Raw genomic sequence first — 25534 nt, forward strand, 5'->3', positions numbered from 1 at the left:
GATCCTACTGCAGATCTCAATACCCCTAAGGCATGTAAAGCTAATCCCTTGAGTAATCTGCAAAATGATGTGGTGGAATCAACTGTTAACTTCTTTTGGAGCTCTGCCAGAAATAGACCATATTGTTAACAGATTACAAAAAGTTACATTCGACCTTAGCGAATATAATAAAAGGGGTTTAAAAATAAATACAAGATGAAAGAGCGAAGTGGGAACAATCCCATTCTGACAAAGTAACTCTTAAAACTAGACCTCACAAGGTAGATACCACAGAAAAGTTTTATAATAACGGAGATTATTCCATTTTTGGTCAATAAATTTACTCATGAGGTCTCACAAGAGAGTGCCTCAGTTATGGAACTGAACAATCCAGAATGACTCTCTGATAGAACAAGAATGAGCATATTATCTTGGAATATATGCCGTCCTGAAGATTAAATTTCTAGCCACATTTGATGTTATCTTATTACAGAAGACACAGACAGCTGATAATATATTTTTGCAAGGATTCAAGACTTATATGATAATGGCTTCTAGGGGTAACAAAGGTGGAAGACTGAGAGGTGCAATTGCATACATGTTGTCTGTCAGGTTGGATATGACTTCCATAGAAATCCTAAATTGTCATCTATCTGCAATAGCTATTCCAATAAAGGATTGTTTGCATTGTGGAGTCAGTATACCTCCCCCCATCTGCTTTATCTTCTGTAGAAGAGAGGAACTGGGACTTTTTATAGATGGTTTAATCATGGATTTCCCCAGGGGTGTCAAATACCTGGCCCACAGGCCAGAACCAGCCCCCCAGGCCTTAATCAGGCCCTTAGGGCTCTTTCCTCCCCCCTCCTCCCTCCTGTCCTCACCCTTTGAAGCTCCAAGGGTGCCAAAGTTCCCAGTTCCTTCTTGTCTTTGCAGGCTGAAGCAGGAAGCAATTCTGGGCTTTAAAAGCTGCAAAGAAAATGCTGACTGGATTTTCCACTAATGTCTCTGTGCCCAGATAGATTACTCTTGGAGTAGTCTATCTGGGCGCAGAGACCTTAATGAAAATCCATGCTGTGTTTTCCTTTATCTGTGCTTCAATGTGTATTAATGGAGTGGAGCTCAGTTTCACTTTCCAGCATTTATATGGCCAGTTAGAAGCTGTTCCTTGCTGGAAAGCAAATAAAAGGTTAATGCTTTAAGACAGTATGTCTCTGTTGAATGGACCTTATAACTAGTGCCTAGTGAGTACTCTAACCTGGGAACCCACAGTCAAAGGGGGATATTACACTGACGAGCCATTCCCAGTCTGAGTAGACCTGGGGGCAGGGGTAGAAGCTTGCAATGCCCAGCCATTTCATGTTTTCCTAAGCCCAGAGCATTTTATATTTTTGGTTTATATTTTTAGTTTCTGCTGTGATCCTTGTGCTTTTTCTTGATGTTTTATTTTTAAAATTGCACTGCCAAATCCCACTATTCCCCCACCTTTCCATTTGAAACAAAACATTGCAAGTTTTAAGCACGTTTGTATTTTAAGTAAAAAAAAAAATCTTTAATTGTGTTTGTCTGTGTCGTATATAAAGTTTATATCTCTACTACCTGGCATTACATTTTATGATACGCATGGCCTGGCCCCACAAAGTCCCATTTATGTCAGGTCCGGCCCTCGTAACAAATTAGTTTGACACCCCTGGTTTTAATGTGAGAATAGGTCCCAGTGATACTGCTTTCTTTCTGAGAAAGGTTGAACAGGTATCAATAGATATTGAATCCCCCCCCCCATCAGAAATCTAAAGATCAGATCATTAACAAAGCTAGTATAAACCTATTTATATATATATTTTTATATACAGGAAACTTATTTTTGTAACATATTTACCAAGCAGGTAGCTGCATCTGGGGTTGTTATAGAGGAGGAACATAGCTTACTGACATGGCCACCGATGCCATCCAAAGAGGTGTCGATCTTGATAAATGCTTAAAATCAGACAGAAATTGTCTGCTCCAGAAATTGTCCTAATACCAGCTGAAATATTCAAGAGCAGGCCACAGTGGTGGAGTACTTTATTAGTATCTCTGTTCACCAGAATCAACTTGACCGGTAAAATCCTGAAACAATGGAAACATACTCCTTAGGGAATAGAGCAAGCAGGATTCAGACAGGGAGCCTCAGCCATTGATCACTGTATTATTCTAAGTCACTTCACTGAAAAATATACTTATTATGCTAGGGGAAAGTTATGCGTAGCTTTCATGGATTTGAAATCCACATTTGATTCAATCCCCTGGGTACGTTTATGACAAAAACTTAGGAAAATCGTGATCAATTGTACATTGCTGTGGCTGGCACAGTCTTTGTATGATAATCCAACAGTCCAGGTCAGATATGGGCCAGATGGGCAATTGACAAGCAAATTTATCTTGAAATCTGGAGTTAAGCAAGAATGCCTGATGGATGGCTCCACTACTCTTTAACCTGTTCTTAAATGATTTAGCACCCTCTCTGAAACAAGACCCATTCCACCAGCTAAAGCTTGGGGGTTCTAGAAATACCTATTACATGCTGATTGCAGTTTTAATATCACAGACTCCTATTGGGCTCTGAAGACCAATACGATCCTTCTCAAACTACTGTCAGGAACAAGGCCTAACAATCAACCTTGTAAAGTCAAAGGTATTGGTCTTTACAACAGAGAGAATTCTAAGTTATAAATGGATGTTAGAGGGTAATGAATTAGAACAAGTCATGTCCTTTAAATATTTGAGGTTAACATTCAGTGCACGTCTGACCTGGAAACCCCAATGCAAGGCTATGATGGCATCAGCAGCTTGCTCTAGCATAGCAATAAAGCATTTTTTCTATGGAAAAGATGGACAGTAACTTCCTTCAGCAATTTCAGATTTCATTGCTAAGATTTCCTCAACTACTATATGGTGCAGCAGTCTAGGTCCATATAAGATAAAAGAGACTATAGATAAGCTACTAATACAATTTCAGTGCCAACTCTGTGGGATACCAAAATTTGTGGCTGGTATCACTCTTAGCCAGTTTGGTGTCGTGCATGGACTCTTATCTGGGAGAACCAGGTTTGATTCCCCACCTCTCTACATGGAACCGCTGGTATGACCTTGGGTCAGTCATAGCTCTCTCAGAGCAGCTCTGCTAAAGAACTGTTCTTGGAGAACTCTCTCAGCCCCACCTACCTCACAGGATGTCTGCTGTGGGGAGGGGAAGGGAAAGGAGATTGTAAGCTGCTCTGAGACTCCAAGTGAAGGGTGGGGTATAAATCCAGTCTCCTCCGATTGGAACTCAGTCAGCATTCTGTCAAAGTTAGAGCCTGGATATTGACATTAAATATGAAACTCAAAATAATGTTTTCTGAGGATATTATATGAAATTAGGTAACTTCTCTATGGAATCAGGCTATAGCAGAAAAATTGGATATTTTGGGTGTCCAGAGAATGTAGTTTGTCATTAGAATGGCCTTTAGCCTGTAAGACTATTAAGCAGCTGATTATGGAGATTGATAATAATATTACCATCTGCCAAGCTAGACATGTTTGTTCTTCTCTCCATGTGGGTATCCCACTGCTCTTCACAATCCCAAAATGCCTGTTTAGTTTCACTGTTCCAAGGTATAGATGAACAATTATGCTCACAAGATTAAATGCACTACCATCTGCAATTTCTGAAACATGTATGTTAAGGATACCATTCTCAGATAGATATTGTGGTTGTGGTTTAGGGGAGATAGAAACTGTGATGCATGTTCTGTTCGGATGTCCATGCTATAATGAGTATAATGAGGCTAGAGAGAAATTGATTGATTTCTTTATCCAACAGAGGAATGATTCTCACCCAGATCTTTTAGTTACTAAATTTTTAATAGATTCTAGATTAGAGCACATTCTTTTTAAAGTTAAATTTCTTGTTCAGACCGTAAGAACTTGGGCAACCTGTAACAGGACATCCTCTCTTATGTGGCATGCCTTTGTTCTCTCTGGCTTGAATTCTTCCTTTCTTCCTCATTACCAGCTGGGACTGACAGATACTACTCTAGACCTGAAGGTTAGAGGAGAAGAATAAGAAAGAAAGAAAAGGATGGTGAGGTGGAGGTCTCTGCTCCCATTTGCTCCCTAGATAAGATGGCAATCTTAGGGTTTATTCTCTGATGACTAGTGTGTTGTTCTACTGCTTTCAGTAACTAGGCATACTCTGACATATTAATCCTTGTATCATCACTACAGCTGATTGATGATAAGAAGGTTCTGAGTGAGAAATGTGAAGCTGTAGTGGCTGAGCTGAAGCAGGTGGATCAGAAATATACCAAGAAGATTGCGCAGATGCAAGAGCAGCATGAACTGGTGAGGAAAACAAATAAAAGGATTACTCCTCCATCACCTATGTTTATCTAGATCAGGGGTGGCCAAACAGTGGCTCAGGAGTGATATTGTGTGGCTCTTGAAGCCCCTACCGCCTTCTCTTTAAATTACTTCTCCAAGCCAGCCGGTGGCTTGGAGAGTGCATCTAAAATTAAAGTTGCTTTCTTTCCACCTCCCTCCCCATCTATCTCCCTCCCTGTCTTGCGATTCTCAAACATCTGATGTTCATGTCTTGCGGCTCTCAAACATCTGACATTTATTCTGTGCGGTTTCTATGTTAAGCAAGTTTGGCCACCCCTGATCTAGAAGTTTTATCACTGTGGTTAGTTTGAATAGTTCCAGTTTGGGGAGAAAATGGGGGAGGCTTCTTTTGTATGCTGGACTTTTGTAGGGAAAAATGGCCAGAGTGCAGGGCCAGCTCACCCACTAGGCAAACTAGATGGTTGCCTAGGGTGCCAGGAGGGTGGGGGCGCTGAATTGGGCTCCCCTCCCAGTGGCCCAGGCAAGCGCCTAGTTCGCCTGCCTTCACTGCCCGTGCACCTGCCTGCTGCTGCCACTGTCGCCACCTGCCCCTCCTTTCCCTTCCCGTCCCTTCGCCTCCCCCCCTGCACCGCACAGCACGCCTGCCTCTTCCTCCACCCATGTGCTGCCCGTCCCCTCCTCCGCCCACCTCCACCCGCATGCTGCCCGCCCCCTCCTTCTCTTCCCATCCCGACTGCAGCGCACCTGCCTCCTCCTCCTGCGCACTTGCCCGTCACCCCCTTCCTGTCCCTTCGCCTCCTCCAGCACAATCACAGAGTGCTGTGATCGCGTGGGGGGAGGTGATGGGACAGGAAGGGAAGGAAGGGGTAAGCAAGCGCCGCACCTCGGCATGCCGCCATGGCAGGGGTTGCAGTGCTGCTGGGGGGTGGCGGCAGGGGGGGCACCTGGCTGGGGCACCATGCACCCTTGGGCTGGCGCTGTGAGAGTGGCAGATCTCAGCTATACCCATTAACACATTTTCCTACTATATTGGATGCTTTGTATTTGGTCAACATGATTATGAAGGGGTGGTGGTATAAATGCTGACTTTGTGGGATGCTGCAAAATGATGCATTTGGAGCGCCATGTTTGTTCATTAGTAAATAGACTGGTTTCCAAGTTCTTGTGTTGGACAGAGATCCTCTTTTAGCTAAAACGAAATAGAGGAATAAAGCAGAGAGACATAACTACAACTGGAGATCTATAAGTAGAACTTAGATCCCTCTTCAGAAATCTGTAGCACACCAGTTGTGACAAAATGTGTTTTGTTGGTTCTTGCTAGCTCCAGAGAGTATTTATTAATTGTAGATATCTATTCCCAAGTTTCTCCCCAGTGGACAGCCAAAGAAGCTTACACCATTATTTTCTCATCAGTTTTGTCCCAACAACCCTGTGAAGTAGGTTAGGCAGAGAGAATAAGTAGTCCAAGATTAGGTAGCAAACGTCCCTGGCAGAGTGGAGATTCGAACCTGGTTCTCCCAGATCCTAGTCCAATACTGTAACCACTAACACTGTGCTTCCAGAAAATGGCCACAGTGGATCTGTCAGTTACTGCTGAAAAAACATGACTGAAAGGGCAAAACTGCCTGGGCCCTGGGCTCATCTTCCTTTTCCCTTTCTTTAGTCAGCTGTTTAGACTGAATGGAATAGGGTAACATTTAGCTATAGCACATTGTCCAGGGCCAGTGCAAGTTAGACTTTGTGTCTGACACTGGAGAAAATGAGTTTGTCTCAACATGTCTATTGAAAGAGCATTGCACTGACAATACTATGTGAGAATAAAGGTATACATCTAAGTGAGAGATGTGTTGTTATTCACAAGCCAGTGAGTTTCTTCTTGGTTAGACCTGCGGAATCATTCCTCTACTCAGGACTTTTTTTTCTGGGGGAACATGGCGGAATGGAGTTCCAGAACCTTTTCAGGGAAACAGAATTCTCAAAAAATGTTTAAAAGTTCATGAGGGGCACCCATGTGTTTCTCCCTCATTTCCTCCTTGAAAGTTCCAGCACCTCTTTTTCCAGAAAAAAGTGCCCTGCCTCAACTGTTAATTCCTTTGGAACATACTTGACTGGAAACAGTTGGATGGCCATAGAAACTGGTCTGAGATCCACCATGTTGACCTTCTTCTTGTTTTTTGCCTGTAAATGTTTGTGAAAAGGTAGGTAATACTGTTTCCCTAAGGCAGTGGAGCTTAACTACAGGCCTTTTTTTCTCTTGGCTTATTAACCTATACTAGTACTTGCCGGGGTCTGTAGCAATTAATGAAAAGTGTGCTGTAGTACTGGAGAAGGGATGCATGGATTCCATGCTTCCATCTTTCTGTAAGGCCAGCAGCATTTGCAAGGTAGTCCTAACTGTCATTGCGGCTTAGTTACTCATGGAGGAAAATTGAAGAAAAAGGTTCCATCTGCTTAAAGCTTTTGCATCAGCAAAGCTGCCAAAGCCTAAGAAGCTTCTTTACTTAGTCTTGCTGCATGGCATATGCCTTCCCAACAGAGGTGACAGCTTTCTGGTGCTTGAATTGGCCTTCTTTTAGAAAGTGGTTTGGATAGATACAGTAGCTCAGCAGCTTCACCCCTTAGTACTTTCCCATGTGGGATGTCTTGAAGGCTTTATCCATGTGCCACAGACCCCGCCCCCCTGCTTTCTGCTCCAGCTACTTCTTTGTGCTGGTTTTCCAACATGCCTTTCTGTTTCCCTCTGTCTCTCATCTCTCCCTCTTTCTCTTTAGGTCTGGCGCACTCTGGGCCCTCTCTGCGAGGTAAACCTTTTCTGTGCATGTTCCTGGGCTTCAGCCTCTGTCCCTTTCATCTGCCTGGTTTGATCATATAGGCACAGCAGTTCTTAACTTGAATGAGTGGTGCCCAGTCTCTCCATTCTTCAGGGATATAGGCAGGATAGAAAAAGAACAACTTCTTGGTGCAAAGAAGTTTCACTGTTAATGACTTACTCTGAGCCTTTGCGTTAGTGACTTACTACCTGCTGCAGAAGCTGTTTCAGCCAGTAATGTCTCCTCTTCAGTAATGTCTCATCTTTGGGGTAGAAGGAACTGAATAGCTTTGGTAGCACTGTTATGAAACAAGCCAGTCAACATTCAGTATTGGCATGCCTTCCTGCTTTCACATATGTCTTTTGTACTAATATAGTGCAGTAGATAGATCCAGGTTCAAATCCCCACTCATTCACAGCATTCTTTGGATAGGCTCAGGGAAGGCAGGGAGGATCCTTGCTTTTAGAACTTTAATGGTGGTATGAAAGAGGAATGGCTGCTTATGCTGTTCATGATCAACTTGTTTTTGTACCCATTAAACAGGTTTGGTGAATTTTGTTGTGTTTCCAGTATATGTTTGAGCAAAGGTAACAGTGTGTGCATGTACGAGCAAGTCTGTGTGCCCTGTATTAAATAAAATGTCTCTCAGACATCTCTCTCAAGTCTTAAACACTATTGCCCGTCTCCAGCCCAAGTCACTATCTCACTGGGTGGTTGTGACAATAAATAGTTATGTAATCTATCTAGTAGTAAGCATTTTTAAAGCCCATGGATTCAGTGGGAGATATTCAAGCACACGCTTAATTTTTGGTTAAATGTGGGATTTTAAAAGGCTTTCATTTCACTGGCTAATACCTATGAATTAGTATTTTTACTAGTAGTAAGTAGTAAGCATTTTTAAAGCCCATGGATTCAGTGGGAGATATTCAAGCACATGCTTAATTTTTGGTTAAATTAATGGGATTTCAAAAGGCTTTCATTTCACTGGCTAATACCTATGAATGCTGTAAAAATGCTAATGAGTTTTCTTTGATCACCAGTCAAAGAGGAGACAGCCACCTGTGGAGTAGTCCCTCTAGTATTCTTTTCTGCAGCAGGGCAAAATGTCTGCAGTTTGAGCAAAGTATAAATGTACTTTGTCTCACTCAGACACAAATACAACATCTGAAGCTGGATTCAGACAGACATCTGGGGTATTAAAGTGCAAAGAATGAATAACATCTAGCAGAACTTGACATACTCTTTGATGTTTCCAGAGACTTTGAGGTTTGGGATATGTGGGTGCTTTGAGCCTAGTGGGCCCCAAGGGCATCAATAACTTTGCAACATCTCCTTTCAGAATCTTGTATCTCATTCTGAATTCTTTACTAACAAGAAGCAATTGAATTATTCTACATTACAATACAAACTTTGTATATTTACTTCGCTCGCATTCATATCCCTTCCCTCAAATACAATTGTAGTAAGTGCTTATTAACTGATTCTCCTGGGGTATGAATTTCTAATACAGAATGAAAGTTCTTTAAACATTCTCTTCGCAATACAAGTTTGATAGAAGCCCAACCAGAACGAGCAATAAAAATTGCAGTTAAAAATAGTGTACTAGCTACTTTCTCCACCTCTGGAAGGCACTGTTCATGATTGTGCAGGCAGCTTTATTATATCACTTTACGGTTATCTAATGAAGATTGTATCTGATCTGTGTCTTGCCACCGACTTTGTCTTTCCAATGCAGGAAATAAAGAAACTGAAGGAGCTCATGAGTGCCACAGAGAAGATTCGCAGAGAGAAATGGATTGATGAGAAAACAAAGAAAATCAAAGAGATTACTGTTAAAGGTATGCTGGGCCATGTTTGCTGCTACCCTCATGCATCTAGGTACCCTTTCCATGGGAAGTTAGTACAGCAAAGAAAATCACTTTGAGTTGGTCTGTTGCATCCCCTCCTTCCTGAGGGAGTATTATGCCTGATCTGCAGGGATGGAAATGGGAATAGTCTAGCCCTAGATCAACTGCATGCTGCAAAGAAAGCTGTTTAAAGTGAGGAGAATCAGCAGTGGTTTTCCAATGGTCTTCCCTTTTGGAGAGTATATGGTGGGCATTGCGCCTTCGCTTTGTGCTCTTGAGATCACGTCAGATTGTTCCTGAACGTTCTCTTTCCATCGAAGTACTGATGATAGTGTTTTGTTTGGAAACAAGCTCATGACCAAGAAGAGCCTTGGTTAATAATAATTAGATGGCAGGGGGTGCAGCTTAGCCAGGAGATCCTAAGATAGTCTGGTAGCCGGAAGAAGAAGAGAAGAGATTGGATTTATTGCCTGTCCTTCACTCGGAGTCTCAGAGCAGCTTACAGTCTCCTTTCCCTATCCCTCCCCACAACAGACACCCTGTGAGGTAGGTGAGGCTGAGAGAGCTCTTCTGAGAACTGCTCTTGAGAGAACAGCTCTGAGAGAACTTGTGGCTAACCAAGGTCACTGAGCAGGTGCATTTGGAGGAGAATCAAAACCAGTTCTCCCAGATTAGAATCCACACACTTAACCACTACACCAAACTGGCGTGTAGAAGTTCTAGCTCTTCTAGCTTTATACGCCACTAGATAGAAAGCTAAACTTGTTTTTAAGGTAGGAGACATTTCAGAAGTGGTTTTCCATTGCCTGTCTCTATGTCACAGTCCTGATATTCCTTGGAGGTCACCCTTCCAGATACCAGCCAAGGCCAACCCTGCTTAGCTTCTGAGATCTGACAAGATTGGGGTAGCCTGAGACTTGGTTTGATATGCAAGAACTCTTCATCCATATCTAGAGTTCACAAGTTTCCTTCATTCTCCAAGTCAGGTAGAGCTTGCCAGTTGCTATATATCTGTGAGAACTTGGTGCAAAGGTTGGCTGTTTCGGTAAATAGCGGAATAAGATGGTATGGAGTAAGTGTGAGGGGAGAGGACTGTCTGATAGTGGTTCACTCACACTTGCATACCTGATCATCATCTCCTGATTGTCATCCTCGTTTTTTCCTCCAGGTCTGGAACCAGAGATTCAGAAACTTATTGCTAAGCATAAGCAGGAAATAAAAAAGCTGAAAGCACTGCATGAGGCAGAGCTATTACAGTCAGACGAGCGGGCAGCCCAGCGCTTTGTACGCCAAGCTGAGGAGCTGAAGACGATGCTGGAGCATGAGAAGGAAGAACAGGGGCAACGAGAGAGAGAGCTGGCAAGGCAACGGTATGAAGGGCCAGGGGCAAGGTTGGCAGATTATCAGGAAGGAATGGGAAAATGAGAAAGGGCAGTTGCGATGGTGCAGAGAAGGAGGAGCTGACAAGTCAATCCAGTGTGGAGGCGAACAGAATAAGATGAATCTTGCATGGCAGTGGGATAGCACAGGAAAGGTGTGCACCTCAGAAACCAGGGTGATGACAGAAAGCAAGCTGTTTGATATTGTGTGTGTAATGATTGATGAGGAGCCACTGGAGGAGGCAACAGTCCTGCAAACATTTCACTTAGTGTTTATTAAAAAGGTAAAGGTAGTCCCCTGTGCAAACACCAGCCATTTCTGACTCTGGGGCGACATCGCATCACGACGTTTTTACGGGGTGGTTTGCCATTGCCTTCCCCAGTCATCTACTCTTTCCCCTCAGCAAGCTGGATACTCATTTTACCGACCTCGGAAGGATGGAAGGCTGAGTCAACCTTGAGCCAGCTACCTGAACCCACTGGGATCGAACTCAGGTCGTTAGCAGAGAGTTTGACTGCAGTACTGCAGCTTTATCACTCTGCGCCATGGGGCTCTTTGTGTGTTTATTAGCCTGGTTCAAAAGACTGGGTGTGGATTAGGTATTTAACTTACCTTAAAGGTAAAGGTAGTCCCCTGTGCAAGCACCAGTCGTTTCCGACTCTGGGGTGACGTCGCATCACGACATATTCACGGCAGACTTTTTACAGGGTGGTTTGCCATTGCCTTCCCCAGTCATCTACACTTTCCCCCCAGCAAGCTGGGGACTCATTTTACCGACCTCAGAAGGATGGAAGGCTGAGTCAACCAGCCAGTTACTTGAACCGAGCTTCTGCCAGGATTGAACTCAAGTCGTGAGCAGAGAGCTTTGACTGCAGTACTGCAGCTTTACCACTCTGCACCACAGGGCTCTTACCTTACCTTAGTGGTTACCTTAGTGAAAACTGTCCATGTGTGTCACTGGCCGTTAAAGGCCATGAGAGAGAAAAGATATGCTCTGGAAACAGTAAAAAAATCCTAGAAGCAGTAGTATGGTAGTCTCCTTCAAAGGATTTGAACAAGGATCTTGTGTAGTGCTACACAAGAGTTCAGTGAGATGGGAAGGCAGTAGATGAACACAGGAAGATGTCGGTGGGCATTTTCTGGAAAATAGCATGCACAGCTGCTCTTGCTTCTGTTGTTCATCTTGAATCTTCACTCAGCATGCCATCTGCTGTGAGGCTTCTTGTCTTCCCACAACATTCCTGAGTGAGATCTATTGTCTTCCTTTTGTGGTTAGCTCCACAGCTGGGTTTTTAAAATGGCTTTTTGTTACCTCCTTTGCATCTTCTCTGAAAGAGGAAGCTATTGGTCTCATTGCTTTCTGCTAGACAGTAGCCTAAGTCATGTTTACATCTCCCTTGATAAGGCTCCCTCTGAAAGTGTCGTTCTACACAGGTATGAGAAGCAGTTGGAGCAGGAGGAACAAGCTTTGCAGCAACAGCGGCGCCGACTCTACAATGAAGTTGCTGAAGAAAAAGAGAGACTTAACCAGCAGGCAGCCAGGTGGGGGAATTATTGCTCGGTTTGAAATCTGGTGGGGTTTGCTCACATGTTGCAGTTCAATGTACAAAACTGATGAGAGAATATTATAATGAACAACTCTTGTCCTATTTGTTTGTTTGTATTAGGATAGAGTGCTTGTAACAAATAATAGGACTATGAAAAATGAAATTAGTAACATAGAATCTGGCATAAAATTAATAAAAAGCTATGGTGGGCCATCCCAGCTGGACCCACTGGCTGGCCTCACTCCTACTGACTGAGATGTGAAGAGGAGAGAGGAGTCCCCGTGACCAGTGAGGGCTTGCATGCTTGACTGGGTGCTGAAGGAAGTTCACTGCTATTTGAGGTTAGACTAAGGCACAGCCAGTAGCTCAAACTCAGTTGCCGTGGTGGTCAAGGGAAGGGGTACTGTATTACGTTACCAGGATGATGAACCCACCTTGGATGATGAGAATCAGTGGGACACGGTGATACCCGGATATAAATTATATCGGAAGGATAGAGAAGGAAGGGTTGGAGGTGGGGTAGCTCTTATGTCAGAGAGGGTGTACAGTCCAGTAAGACTGAGAAAGTAAGAGAATTAGATTCACTTATTGAAATGCTTTGGGTCGAAATAGTGGGCCCAAAAGGAAGCTTAGCTCTGGGAGTTTATCGCCCAGTAGATCTAAAGATAGAGGATAATTATAAAATGATGAAAGAATTAAAGATAGCAGCTAGACGTAAAAACTGTGTCATAATAGGTGATTTTAACTACCCAAACATTGATTGGGCCAATATGTGTTCAAGCTGGGAGAAAGAGATTGAGTTTCTAGACACTCTCAACCTCTGTGCTATGGAGCAGATGGTCACACAACCTACCAGGGGAGAGGCGATCCTGGACTTGGTCCTAAGTAATACCCAAGACCTGGTGAGAGATGTAAAAGTGATTGTACCACTTGAGAACGGTGATTATAATGTTGTTGATTTCACCATTTGTAAAAATAGGGAGTTGCCCAAAAAAACCCCAGTACAACCACTTTTAACTTTAAAAGGGGTAACTTCTCTGAGATGGAGGCATGTGAAGAGGAAACTGAAAGGAAAGATTAAAAGGGTCAAAACCCTTGGGGAAGCTTGGAGACTATCTAAAACTACTATCCTAGAAGCTCAGATAAAATAAGTTCACAAGTTCACCTTTGAGTTCTTTCAGAACTCTTGGATGTATGCCATCCGGGCCTGGTGATTTATCAGTTTTTAAATTGTCTGTTGTAGGACCTCCTCTCTTGTCACCTCAATCTGACTCAGGTCTTTCAACACCCCTCCTGAAATCAGAGGTTCTGCAGTGGGCAAGTGCTTCTCATCTTCCACAGTGGAGGCAAAAAATGCATTCAGCTTCTCAGCCATTTTCCTATCCTCCTTCAGTAATCCTTTTACTCCTTGGTCATCCAAGGGTCCCACTATCTCCCTGGCTGGTTTCCTACTTTTAATGTATTTGAAGCAATTTTTATTGTTGCTCATTATGTTTTTTGCAATATGCTCCTCCTTTTTTTCTCCCTGGTCACAGAACTGCATTCTATTTGCTTCAACCTGTGTTCCCTTTTATATTAACTTCACTTAGACTAACTCTCCACCTCTTAAAGGAATCCTTCTTACCTTTTACAGCTTCCATTACTTTGTTAACCATGCAGTTTTTTCTATACCTATTTGTGCCTTTCCTAACCTGCAGTATATATTTTATCTGAGCTTCTAGGATAGTAGTTTTAGATAGTCTCCAAGCTTCCCCAAGGGTTTTGACCCTTTTAATCTTTCCTTTCAGTTTCCTCTTCACATGCCTCCATCTCAGAGACGTTACCCCTTTTAAAGTTAAAAGTGGTTGTACTGGGGTTTTTTGGGGCAAAAATATGTAATCTTTCATTAAAATCTGCCTCCGTTCCTGAGGACTGGAAGGTAGCTTAATTTCACCCCCATCTTTAAAAAGGGTTCCAGAGGAGATCTGGGAAATTACAGGCCAGTCAGTCTGACTTCAATACCAGGAAAGTTGGTGGAAACTGTTATTAAAGAGAGAATTAGTAGGCGTGTTGATGAACATTGAGGAAGACTCAATTCCTCATTGAGGAAGACTCAGCATGAGTTCTGTAAGGGAAGAACTTGTCTCACTAACCTGTTAGAGTTCTTTGAGGGGGTGAACAAATATGTGTATAAAGGGAACCCAATAGATGTTATTTACCTTGACTTACAGAAAGCTTGTTATAAAGTTCCTCATCAGAGGCTCCTAAGTAATCACAATAGTAATGGAATAAAAGGACAAGTCCTCTTGTGAATCAAAAACTGACTAATTAATAGGAAACAGAGAATGAGTATAAATGGGCAGTTTTCACAGTGGAGGGTGGTAAGCAGTGGGGTACCACAGGGCTCAGTACTGGGTTTGATGCTTTTTAACTTGTTCATTAATGATTTAGAGTTGGGAGTAAGCAGCAAAGTGGCTAAGTTTGCGGATGACACTAAATAGTTCAGGGTAGTGAGAACCAGGGAGGATTGTGAGGCACTCCAAAGGGATCTGTTGAGGCTGGGCGAGTGGGTGTCAACGTGGCAAATGAGGTTCAGTGTGGCCAAGTGCAAAGTAATGCACATTGGGGCAAAAAGTCCTAACTATAAATACACATTGATGGGGTGTGAACTGGTGGAAACTGACCAAGAGAGAGATCTTGGAGTTGTGGTAGATAACTCACTGAAAATGTTGAGAGTGTATAATTGCAATAAAAAGGCCAACGTTATGCTGGAGATTATTAGGAAGGGAATTGAAAATAAATCAGCCAGTATCGTAATGCCCCTGTATAAATTGATGGTGCGGACTCATTTGGAGTACTGTGTACAATTCTGGTCACCACACCTTAAAAAAGATACTGTAGCACTGAGAAAAGTCCAGAAAAGGGTGGCTACAATGATTAAAGGGTTGGAACACTTTCCCTATGAAGAAAAGTTAAAATGCTTGGGGCTCTTTAGCTTGGAGAAACATCGACTGAGGGGTAATATGATAGAGGTTTACAAGATTATGCATGGGATAGAGAAGGCAGAGAAAGAAGTACTTTTCTCCCTTTCTCACAGTACAAGAACTTGCGGACACTCAATGAAATTGCTGAGCAGTCAGGTTAGAATAGATAAAAGAAGTACTTCACCCAAAGGGGGATTAACACATAGAAATTCACTTCCATAGGAAGTGGTGGCAGCTACATGCATAGATGGCTTCAAAAGGAAATTGGATAAACATATAGAGCAGAGGTCCATCAATGACTATTAGCCACAGGGTATAGATGGAACTTTCTGTCTGGGGCAGTGATGCTTTGTATTCTTGGTGCTTGTGGGAGAACTGCTAGTGTCCTGGCCCCACTAGTGGAACTCCTGATGGCATCTAGGGTCTTTGGCAACTATGTGACAGTGTTGGACTGGATGGGCCATTGGCCTGATCCAACATGTCTTCTCTTATATTCTTATGGTGTCAGTGTCTCCTTGGGGTCGGTATCACACGACAACCCTTACTTCAGCCCCCCCTCCCCCCAGTAAATGCAAACATTGTAAGGAAGCAAATAGAAGCTGACCAAAAACAGGTTCTCTAAAGAAGATCTCAACTGCTAGGCAGGCTCATATAGGATCCAACTTTTTTTTTTTTACAAAAATACCCGAATTCCAAGACTTCAAAAAGAAGAACTAGTGCTTTGTATCTAGAAATGGATTGGCAGCAGTGTATTTTTTTTTTCAGGATTGACAAGATACATTCCTCCAGGGCTTTTTTTGTAGAAAAAGCTCAGCGTGAGCTAACTTGCATATTAGGCCACACACCCTGGCCACTATTGTTTCATATAGAACTTTTTTGGTAGAAAAAGCCCAGCAGGAACTTATTTGCATATTAGGCCACACCTCCTGGCACTAAACCTGCCAGAGCTGTGTTCCTGCTTAAAAAAAGTCTTGCATTCCTCCATAATCTATACCAGCCAGCAATTATACCAGTTAATGTTTGATCAGCTGGTGTTTCCAGACTGTCTTCAATGACAGCCCCACACAGAGTGCATTATGGCCATTAACCTAGTTGCAATTTAAAGTATAGATAACTGGTAAGATCTTGATTTTCAGTGAAGTGTCAAAACTGGTGTACCAATGAAAGCTGGCGAAAGGGGGTATGATTAACAGATGATGCCTGAATGTCCATCTGCAGCTGAACGTGTAGTAGCAGCCTCCAGCTGCAACATGCTCACTTAGGACAATGTCATCTAGAACAGGCTTACTCCTTGTTCCTCAGCTGGCTATGTTATCAACTGATAGTCCCTCAGTCTTGTCTGGATTGAGCTTCAGTTTATTGACCCTAATTTAGCCATTTCTCACCTCTCAGATCCCTGTTCAGAACACTCACTGTCTCATCTCACTCCACTGAAGAGGCAAAGTAGAGTTTTGTGTTATTGGCATACTGCTATGACTTTTAATATCTAGATGGCATATCCTGGTGATTTCATATAGGTAGATCTTATGCCTAGAGCATACTGGTTTGGTAAACACGAACTGCAACTTGGTGGTTAATGTACCAGTTGAGACAGGAGCAATTTGTTCCAGTTATAGTTGGGATCATAGCCAAACTGGAGGACACTTGAGTTCTACTTTTGTTTATCTCTTGCAGATATTAGCAAACATTGGCCAATTTTGTTGGGCTATAGTATTTCCACCTTGTCCCTTTCTTTTAGCCCTGTGTTGGGTGATGAGCTAGGAACAAACTAAAACTCTGTGATTCCGCATTTCTTCAGAGGGGTGAGATCTGATCTGTCTCATGGTTATCTTGTCAACTGTTGATAACTGTTGGTTTCACAGTACTGATCTCTACTCCACAGGCAGAGAGCTGAGCTCGAGGAATTGCGACAGCAGCTGGAAGAAAACAGCTCTGTTGTCACCAAAGCATTGAAGGAGGAATATGAGAAGGGGCGAGAAGAGCAGGAGCAACGCCATCAGGTCTGTGTTGTCTTAGAGAACCCCAGAAGTGTCTGCTGGTTTTTGACGGTTATTTTTGTGTGTGTGTTATACCATTTGATCATTCTGGTTTCTGACACTGGAGCTCTGTGGTTTTGATTCTGCAATTCTTGCTACTCAAAAGACCTCAAAGAAATTCCTTGTTATGCAGAAAGACTGTGTAACACAGATTTCTGCTGTCCTTACCCTGTTGGAGTGGGCTACTTTTTTCTAAGCTGTTGACTTCTGTATAATATAGGCCACCAGAAAATCCTTTCCCCCCATAATCAATTCTGCTTAAGGTATGATCATTTTGGCAGTGGGTGGACTAAACACAACACCATTCTGTATGTTTATCGTTCACTGTGGTCATAGACTCCACATGCTGCATAGAACATGAGCTTGCAAAAATGAAACTGAGGCTGCTTACAAAAATAGTGTTTAAGAGGTGCTGTGATGGAAGCACTCTATACTCATTTCATTGTTCCATTATAATTTCTAGTTATACTAGGTTTTGTAGCGCCTGAAAAGAGTGATGAGGACTGTCACTCTCATATCCCTGCAAAAAAACTACTATCTGTTTCCAGCCTGACCTCTGCTGCTGTGGGCTTCAGTTGCTAAAGGCCAATGCTGTCCTGGCTTAGATCCATGAACAATGCTGTGGAGAAAATGAATATTACCTATTGTTGTTTTATCCTTCCTATGCGGAAGGACACTGTTCTTTAGCCCTTCTTGAGCATCAGTTTGGTAACCACAGCAACCAAATGCCCTTTATGTTCTGCTACAAGATGTTAATATAGAGACTCTGCCAGGTTTAATATATTGTGGATTGGAGGGAAACACTGGGACCAGTTTCTGTCTCCTTCCTCTCCCACTCACTGTCTTCTCTTTTCCTTCATCAAGGCAGAGGTCCAGGCCCTGAAGGTGCGGCTAGAGATAGAGAAGCAGGCCTGGGAAGCCAATTACCTGAAGAAGGAGGTAGTTTCATAGCTATTACCTTTCAGTCACAGTCCTGTTTGCTTGGATGGGACTTATCAGGTCTCTCACTGTTGTCTTCAGGAGGCCTGGCTGCACACTCGTGAACGAGAGCTGAGGGAGGAAGTACGGAAAGAGAGGGACAAAGAGATTGAGTTAGTCATCCAGCGGCTGGAGGCTGACATGTCATCTGCCAAGGAGGAGTGTGAAAGAGCCACAGAGAACCGGTAAGATACTGTTAAGTCAAGGCCAGAGGTAGTTGCAAAGGCTCCAACTTTGCTCCCAAGATGTTTCCTGCATTGTTTTCAGTCCTTTTATAACCTGTTCTGTTTCTCCATATGGTATGCAATTGTGTGGTAAACCTATTGCCAGGGTTGCATTGCACCTAGTAAGAAGTAGTTAGATGTATGCAAGTATACTTGCATATATAGTCACTAGTGAGAGTACCCGGGCTCTTAAACATTCTTGGCTCTTTGAGTTGACAGGGGCTTCTGCTAGGCTGGAGTTTCCTCCATAGCTTTGCAGGTGACTTTTGCAGCACTGTCCTAATCATAGGAACATAAGAGAAGCCATGTTGGATCAGGCCAACGGCCCATCCAGTCCAACACTCTGTGTCACACAATGGCCAAAAAACCCAAGTGCCATCAGGAGATCCAACAGTGGGGCTAGAAGCCCTTCCACTGTGTCCCCCAAAGCACCAAGAATACAGAGCATCACTGCCCCAGAGAGTTCCAACAATACGCTGTGGCTAATAGCCACTGATGGACCTCTGCTCCATATGCTTATCCAGTCCCCTCTTGAAGCTGTCTGTGCTTGCAGCCGCCACCACCTCCTGTGGCAGTGAATTCCACGTGTTAATCAGAGTTACGCTATTCTAAACCCATTGACATAAATAGGCTTAAAAGGGTGTAATTCTCCTTAGGATTGCACTGTCAGTATACTTGATCAGCTGATTGTTGTGATAGGTAACCATCTTGACTTTACAGATGGTGTAGCAGACCGGTCCTGCGTCTGCTAGCTGGCTCCAGCCCTGCCCATCCCTTTCCGGTATACTGACCTGAAAGTGCTATTCTACTTTGCTGCTGCAGGGTATTTGCTGCCACCACTGTCCTTGTCTCTAGTTAGGTGGGACAGCCTCCTAACCTCCCTCTGGACTCACTAGGAACCCTGCTCAGGGCTTCCCATGGAACTTTGGGGTTCCCCTGGAGAGTTGGCAACCAGAAATTTCACCACTTTTTTCCACCCAAGGGATTCCCCAACCCACTCCTAGTGTTCCAAGTGGTTAGGGGAACTATGCGGCACAGAGGGACTCAAGATTATAACAAACAAAATATTTATTTACATTATATAGTTATTTACAGGCATTTCAAAAAGTGAACAGAAGAAACAAATCACAGTAGGAAAAAACACTCCTTCTCTCCCTGTTCTAATACCTGCCCTGACTAGATATCATGCAGGGCAGGCACTTCACTTAGATTGTTGCAAGCCTGACCATACCTTCCTGAGTCTGTCTGAACTCCAAGACTGATCTCAACTAACTGTCAACTTTAACTGTTTGTTTTCCTTCCCAAAATCTCCAATATAAAATACAGTTCCCGCCCAGGAACTAATCTACCTCTTGCAGCATTCTGGGAGACAGGCCTGTCTCTCTAGGAGGCTCCCCCCAGAATTGCTGGTTCCAGACAGGAGGGGAGGGGAGAGAGGGAAGAGATTAGCTGAAACCTGACTCCAGTTTGAGAGACTCCTCCAGCCAACTCCCAGATCAACACAGGCCCAAAATGGTGTTTCTCCGCAGATGGTATTGCCAATGTTCCTTCATCATTTAGGTGTCTTCTTGTCCTCAGCCTCCAGCACACAGACATCCTCCTTTGGCTCTTCACTTACTCATGTCCTCAGGCATTTACTAGAGCTGGGTTATGCTGTAGTCTCCCCAGATACTCACTCTGCGTACTTTTAAACTTGAGGGGTTGGAGAGATTTTCTCAGACCTAGGTTTTCTTTACACATGATGTAGTACATGCTGACAAGGAAAACAAAACACATATTTATCAGTAACAATTAAAATGCTATATTTCTAGGTTTAGGTTGGAGCTTGGATCCTATGAAGTATAAGAAACCCATTACTCCTACATTCAAAGGTTTGGGGAATTGTGGCCCATAAATCTTTTAGATTTTGGTCTAATGCTTTGATTACTAAACCTAGTTCTTTCATGCCTCTGACAATGTTTGTACTACAACTTCTTATGCGGGTGGTGAATTTTGTGCATTACCTTCTTGAACTCACTGCCATTGTAGACAAACTCATTACAGGGAATCGAATTGCAGTGTGGCAGATCTGGTTGCAGTCTTGTCTGGCAGGAGTGAGGAGGAAAGTGGTTTGTAGTCTGTGTGGGGATACAAGTTGTGCTGTGGATTCAGTCACAGGAGAAGCCTCTCCCTCTTATACCTCATTATATACTCAACATTAAAGGCATGGCACAACAATGTGTCTTGACCAATATCCCAGGCATGGATTTGAGCCTAGCCACAAAGCAGCTGCGCTATCTGCATCTTTGAGGCTGCAGAGCATGCTGTGTCCTCCTTAAGTTGCCAGATTCATAAAATGGTTTCAGATAGGTAACAGTGTTGATTGGCAGTAGAAGAGTAAGATTCAAGTCCAGTAGTAGCTTAAAGACCGACAAGATTTCCAGGGTATAAGCTTTCGAGAGTCAGAGCTCCCTTTGTCCAATACTTTGTCTGACAAAGGGAGCTTTGACTCTCAAAAGCTCATACCCTGTAAATCTTGTAGGTCTTTAAAGCACTACTGGACTCAAATTTTGCTATTCATAAAATTGAATTTTTAAAAAAAATCCTCTGACAACTCTGGGAGTTGATCTCAGGCTTTGTGTGAGCCAGTGTAGTACTGAGTTCTCCCTTTCTTCAGAATTAAGAGAGTGCGAGACAAGTATGAAGCAGAACTGCAGGAGCTGGAGCGGTCAGAACGCAAGCTCCAGGAGCGCTGCAATGAGCTGAAAGGGCGGCTGTCAGACGCAGAAGGCGAGATTGTCCATCTGCGGGGTCTGCTACGGCAGAAGGAACAGGAGGCAGAGGATATCCGCAAGGTGAGTGCATCACAGAGAAAGGAGCAGTGGCTTCCCAGTGCTTTCTCCTGCTCAGGTGAGTTCTTCCACTGGGTCTTCTCTCCAAAGCCTTTGTGAGAATAGGGGAGGAGAGAAGCCTGACCGTGAGCAGTTCTGTGGCGCATGGTTTAGAGGGCATGAGTTCTTGTCTCTGGATAAAGCTTAGGACTACTGATCACAGTAGGACTGATTCCTCACTAGCAGTCATTCTGCCCCCAGGCTTTTGCTTTCCTTGGAGCAAGCGATCGATTCTCCACCAGTTGCTGCGGGGCTGCATTTTGACTCACAGCTGTCTCCAATCTCCCTCGCAGTTTCCAGATCTCAAAAATAACCAAAGCAGGAAACTGCAAGGAAAATAGGAGGGAGCCAGAGGTCAAAATGCGCCTGCACAGTAACTGGTGGGGAACTGATTGCTTGATCCAAGGGAAGCTGAAGCGTGGGGGCAGAGCAACTGCTAGTGAGTAATTGGTCTGGGAGTGAAATGCTGAATGTAGGGATTTCCTCTGGGCTTAGATGAGCATGAAGATGAAAATGGCTAGGAATTGGAGGGTGACAGAATGTGCATTGCCTTCTCTCAAGTCCACTGTTTCTGCTTACTCTAACAGGTGAGGGACCAGCTTGCTCAAGAACGCAGCAGCCTCTCTGAGGTTATCCGGCAGGAGTTTGCTGACCGGCTTGTGGGCACAGAAGAGGAAAACAAACGGCTCAAAGGAGAGATAGCTGAGCTTCGCGCCCGCCAACGATTGGAACTAGATAGAGTGACACGGGACAAAGAAGAAGAGCTGGAAGAGGTGCATAAAAGGTGAGAATTTGTTTGCACCTCCTGTGCTAGAGTTCCGATCTGGTACGGAAGGATGCTAGCGCCATTGATTGGCTTATCTCCTTTTAGTGGCCATGCCTTTCCCTGCCCCAGAGAGCTAGTTTGGTGTAGCGGTTAGGAGTGCAGACAATAATCTGTGAGGACTGGGTTTGATTTCCCATTCTTCCACATAAACATAAACACATGCAGCTGCTGGTGTGATGTTGAGTCAGTCACAGTTCTCTCAGAACTGTTCTCTCAAGATCAGTTCTCAAAAGTGCTCTCTCAGCTTCACCTACCTCATCACATGTATCTGTAGTGGGGAAGGGAAGGATTGTTGTTGTTGTTCAGTTGCACAGTCGGGTCCGACTCTTTGAGACCCCATGGACAAAGCCACGCCAGGCCCTCCTGTCTTCCACCATCCTCCAAAGTCTGCTCAAGGAGATTGGGGAAGGATTAGGAGATTGTAAATCAGTCTGAGACTCCGAGTGAAGGACGGGATATAAATCCAATCTCCTCCTGGCTGCAGAGAAAATGGCACTGCACTGTGTGTTCTCCTCCCAGCGACATCTGCCAAATGTGCAAAGCATAACTTTTGGCATTGGCTAATTGGCAGCTGTGTGCAGGTGCAAACATAGCAGGTATTTGACTTTATGGCACTGTGTACTCCAGTTGATGCTACTGTGATTGTGCTAGGGCTGGATATGCATTTGAAAACAGATTCTCAGTACTGAATTCTATAATAAATATAAATATGTATGATACAAATATGGAATTACTGGATGTACATAGCCTTGAGAATGGTTTGCTGTTTATTAGTTAGTCTCCATTTAAGTCACCCTCTCTCTTCTCCCTCTCCCAGTTTGTATTGCTGGATATATATTTTGTTGTTTTAATTGCAAAAAGTGGAATAGTTGTTGTAAAGAACAATTTATTACAACAATAACAGACGATGCTTCTATTTTTGCTTTTGTCTTATCACATTGAGTAAGGACTAATTCTTAGGACCTCAAGATCCATGGCAGTTTGCTTGAAATGCTGTTTAGTGCTCAGTCTGTATTTGGTTTGCGGTCAGGTGACTATTTGCAACTCCTGCGTTTCATAGCATCAGGCTTTATGTGCCACCATACTACTTTTTTTCCCTTTTGAATGCAAGGCAGCAAGTTAGAAATGTTTGTGCAGCTGCCACCAAGTGCAGGTCCACACACACAATGGGTATGAATCTCAAGTGGCTGTCAGTGGCCTAGTAGTTACGTGAGCAAGAATAAACATTACATTGGCTTGGTTTTTTCCCCCTATGATTGAGTGGAGGCAACTGATAACCATCAACTGCAGAATTGAAGTTTGTTTTTAGACAGTTATATTGTTTTTAGATTGTATATTGTTTTATTATACATATTTGATTTTAACGTTGTATTATTAACTGTTACCCGCTCAGGGCCCATTTGGGAAAGGGCGGGCTATAAATCGAAAATAATAAATAAATAAATGAAACAGGATGAGAGACTAGTAATATTTAGATGGCCATGGGAGGCTCCCTGTATACTATTTGAGAACCTAGAATGCTGGACTAGGACTGGGGAGATCCAGATTCAAGTCCTCCATTTTACCATGAAGCTCTCTTGAGTCAGATCCAAGTAGGCAACTGTGTTGGTCTGAAGTAGTAGAACAAAATAGGAGTCAATTGTACCTTTAAGACCAACTTAGTTTTATTCAGAACGTCAGCTTTCGTGTGCTCTAAGCACACTTCATCAGGTGAGGAATCTGGCACAGTGAGCAGAGCCACACATAGCTGGTAGGCAGTGGCTCAGAATGCAAAGTGGTACAGATTTAAGATCCAATGACAGAATAGTAAAATTATCTGGTAGGCAGGCGTTTAGAATGCAAAATGGTACAAATATAAGATCCAATGACAGAATAGTAAAATTAACAAATTGAGCAAACCTTTGATCTGAGTAGCATGAGCATGTGAAAGCAGCAAAATGGTAGTATGTCAAAATGTGAGAGTGTCTGTTAATGACGCTATTGTTATAAACCTGGGCCAAACTGGAGAGCCAGTTTGGTGTAGTGGTTAAGTGTGCAGACTCTTATCTGGGAGAACCGGGTTTGATTCCCCACTCCTCCACTTGCACCTGCTGGAATGGCCTTGGGTCAGCCATAGCTCTGGCAGAGGTTGTCCTTGAAAGGGCAGCTGCTGTGAGAGCCCTCTCCAGCCCCACCCACCTCACAGGGTGTTTGTTGTGGGGGAGGAAGGTAAAGGAGATTGTGAGCCGCTCTGAGACTCTTTGGAGTGGAGGGCGGGATATAAATCCAATATCATCTTCTTCTTCTTCTTCAAAAGGAAGGAATTTCTATCTCAGCAGTTTTCCCATCCAACTAATTTACCTTTTAACACGCAATATACATATAGTTTGTCATTAGGAGAAAAATACATTAAAATATAGTTATCCTAATCTCCATGTTTTAGGATAACATGGAAGAAGAGAGACTTTCATATGCTGCCTTTGGAAGAAGGGTGATTTAGAAATGTAGTAGAGAGAACCTGCAGTGGGATGCAGAGGAGACTTAACATTGCTGTTGCAGAAGCAGCTGCTTCCCTCCTAGCAGGGTAGCTGTAAGCTTTAAGCCCCTTTCATCTTCTCTGCAGAGTTAAGACAGCCATTGTGAAGAAAGAGGAGACTGTGAACAGCCTTCGAAAGCAGTATGAGGTGAGCTTCTCTGTGGGTTGCAAGCCCTTTTGTCCTTATCACCTTCATTCTAGAGGAAAAAAACCAGCAGGGTGAATAATAATGGTTTGAATGCATGGAATCCAAGAAAGCTACCCATTGCAGGGCTGTAAAGGAAAACAAATCAGACCAACACCATCAACCCAAAGTGTGTAATTTAAAGATATCTGAACCAGCTGTTACAGGGCCAGAGTACTGCTAGGGACTAAAAATCACCAGAACCTTGAAAAAGAATTTGTATTTGTTCCTTTAAAGGTTTAAAAAAATCAGTATAATTATCATACTTGCACAAAGTTGCTGTAACGTTGGAATGAACCACACAACACAGTGTTGAGGAGAAAATGCTTAGCTTGCAAAGCAAGCGGCCTTTATTATATAGGGTTCAGGTCTCAGCTTAACTCATAGCAACACAAAGATTCTCACAGGAAGCATGTAAAATATTCTGCTTAGCATGCGAAAAATCCACAGTAGTTTAGCAAATTCCCAAAATATCTTGTCTCAATGTGACTGATGTGAGAGCGTCTATCTTTTCCAGACATTGCAGGGTCTGAGTAACTGGGCTCATGACGCTCCCACGCGTTTAGGGGTCACAGCAGCAAGACACCATTTCAGCTATATGGTTCTACACTGTAATAGTAATTTTTATAAAGAAACTCTACATTAGTCTTCTCCTGTTGATTATTCCAATATTTAACAAATATTTTTCAGTTCTTTTAAAACCCTTCAGCATTTTGCTCCTTTTTTCCTTACATTCATGGAGAGTTGATTCAGCATCCTAATGGTATCTCAGGTTTCCATTACCCATGTTTTGTGTATCACACTTTCTGGATTTTACTTCCATCATCTTTGTAATCACTACAAAGTTCCTAATGATTAATTATGGGTTTGAAAAGTAATCAGTGAATTAATCCCCTATTTCTTGGTGTTTAATAACTTGTATAATGATACTTAATATTTTATTCTTGAACGGCTGAATTTTAGGGTAATTTCATTTCAGATATATATTGCTTTGCCTCCACTGCACTACAGAT

At 43.2% G+C, this 25534-nt stretch overlaps 1 protein-coding gene across 1 annotated transcript in view; it reads left to right on the plus strand.

Annotated features, from left to right (window-relative positions):
• Window positions 1–25534, plus strand: part of CEP131 (centrosomal protein 131) — a 53771-nt gene that overhangs the window by 27437 nt on the left and 800 nt on the right. Inside the window, exons 16-26 of the mRNA XM_060252839.1 lie at window positions 4225–4341; window positions 7113–7142; window positions 8887–8989; window positions 10167–10368; window positions 11813–11920; window positions 16771–16888; window positions 17789–17863; window positions 17945–18087; window positions 20783–20960; window positions 21584–21780; window positions 24425–24485. Coding sequence (XP_060108822.1) covers window positions 4225–4341; window positions 7113–7142; window positions 8887–8989; window positions 10167–10368; window positions 11813–11920; window positions 16771–16888; window positions 17789–17863; window positions 17945–18087; window positions 20783–20960; window positions 21584–21780; window positions 24425–24485 — 1332 coding nt within the window. The remainder of the gene's footprint in view (window positions 1–4224; window positions 4342–7112; window positions 7143–8886; window positions 8990–10166; window positions 10369–11812; window positions 11921–16770; window positions 16889–17788; window positions 17864–17944; window positions 18088–20782; window positions 20961–21583; window positions 21781–24424; window positions 24486–25534) is intronic.

The sequence above is a fragment of the Heteronotia binoei genome, chromosome 13, assembly GCF_032191835.1.
Source record: "Heteronotia binoei isolate CCM8104 ecotype False Entrance Well chromosome 13, APGP_CSIRO_Hbin_v1, whole genome shotgun sequence".
Taxonomy (NCBI): domain Eukaryota; kingdom Metazoa; phylum Chordata; class Lepidosauria; order Squamata; family Gekkonidae; genus Heteronotia; species Heteronotia binoei.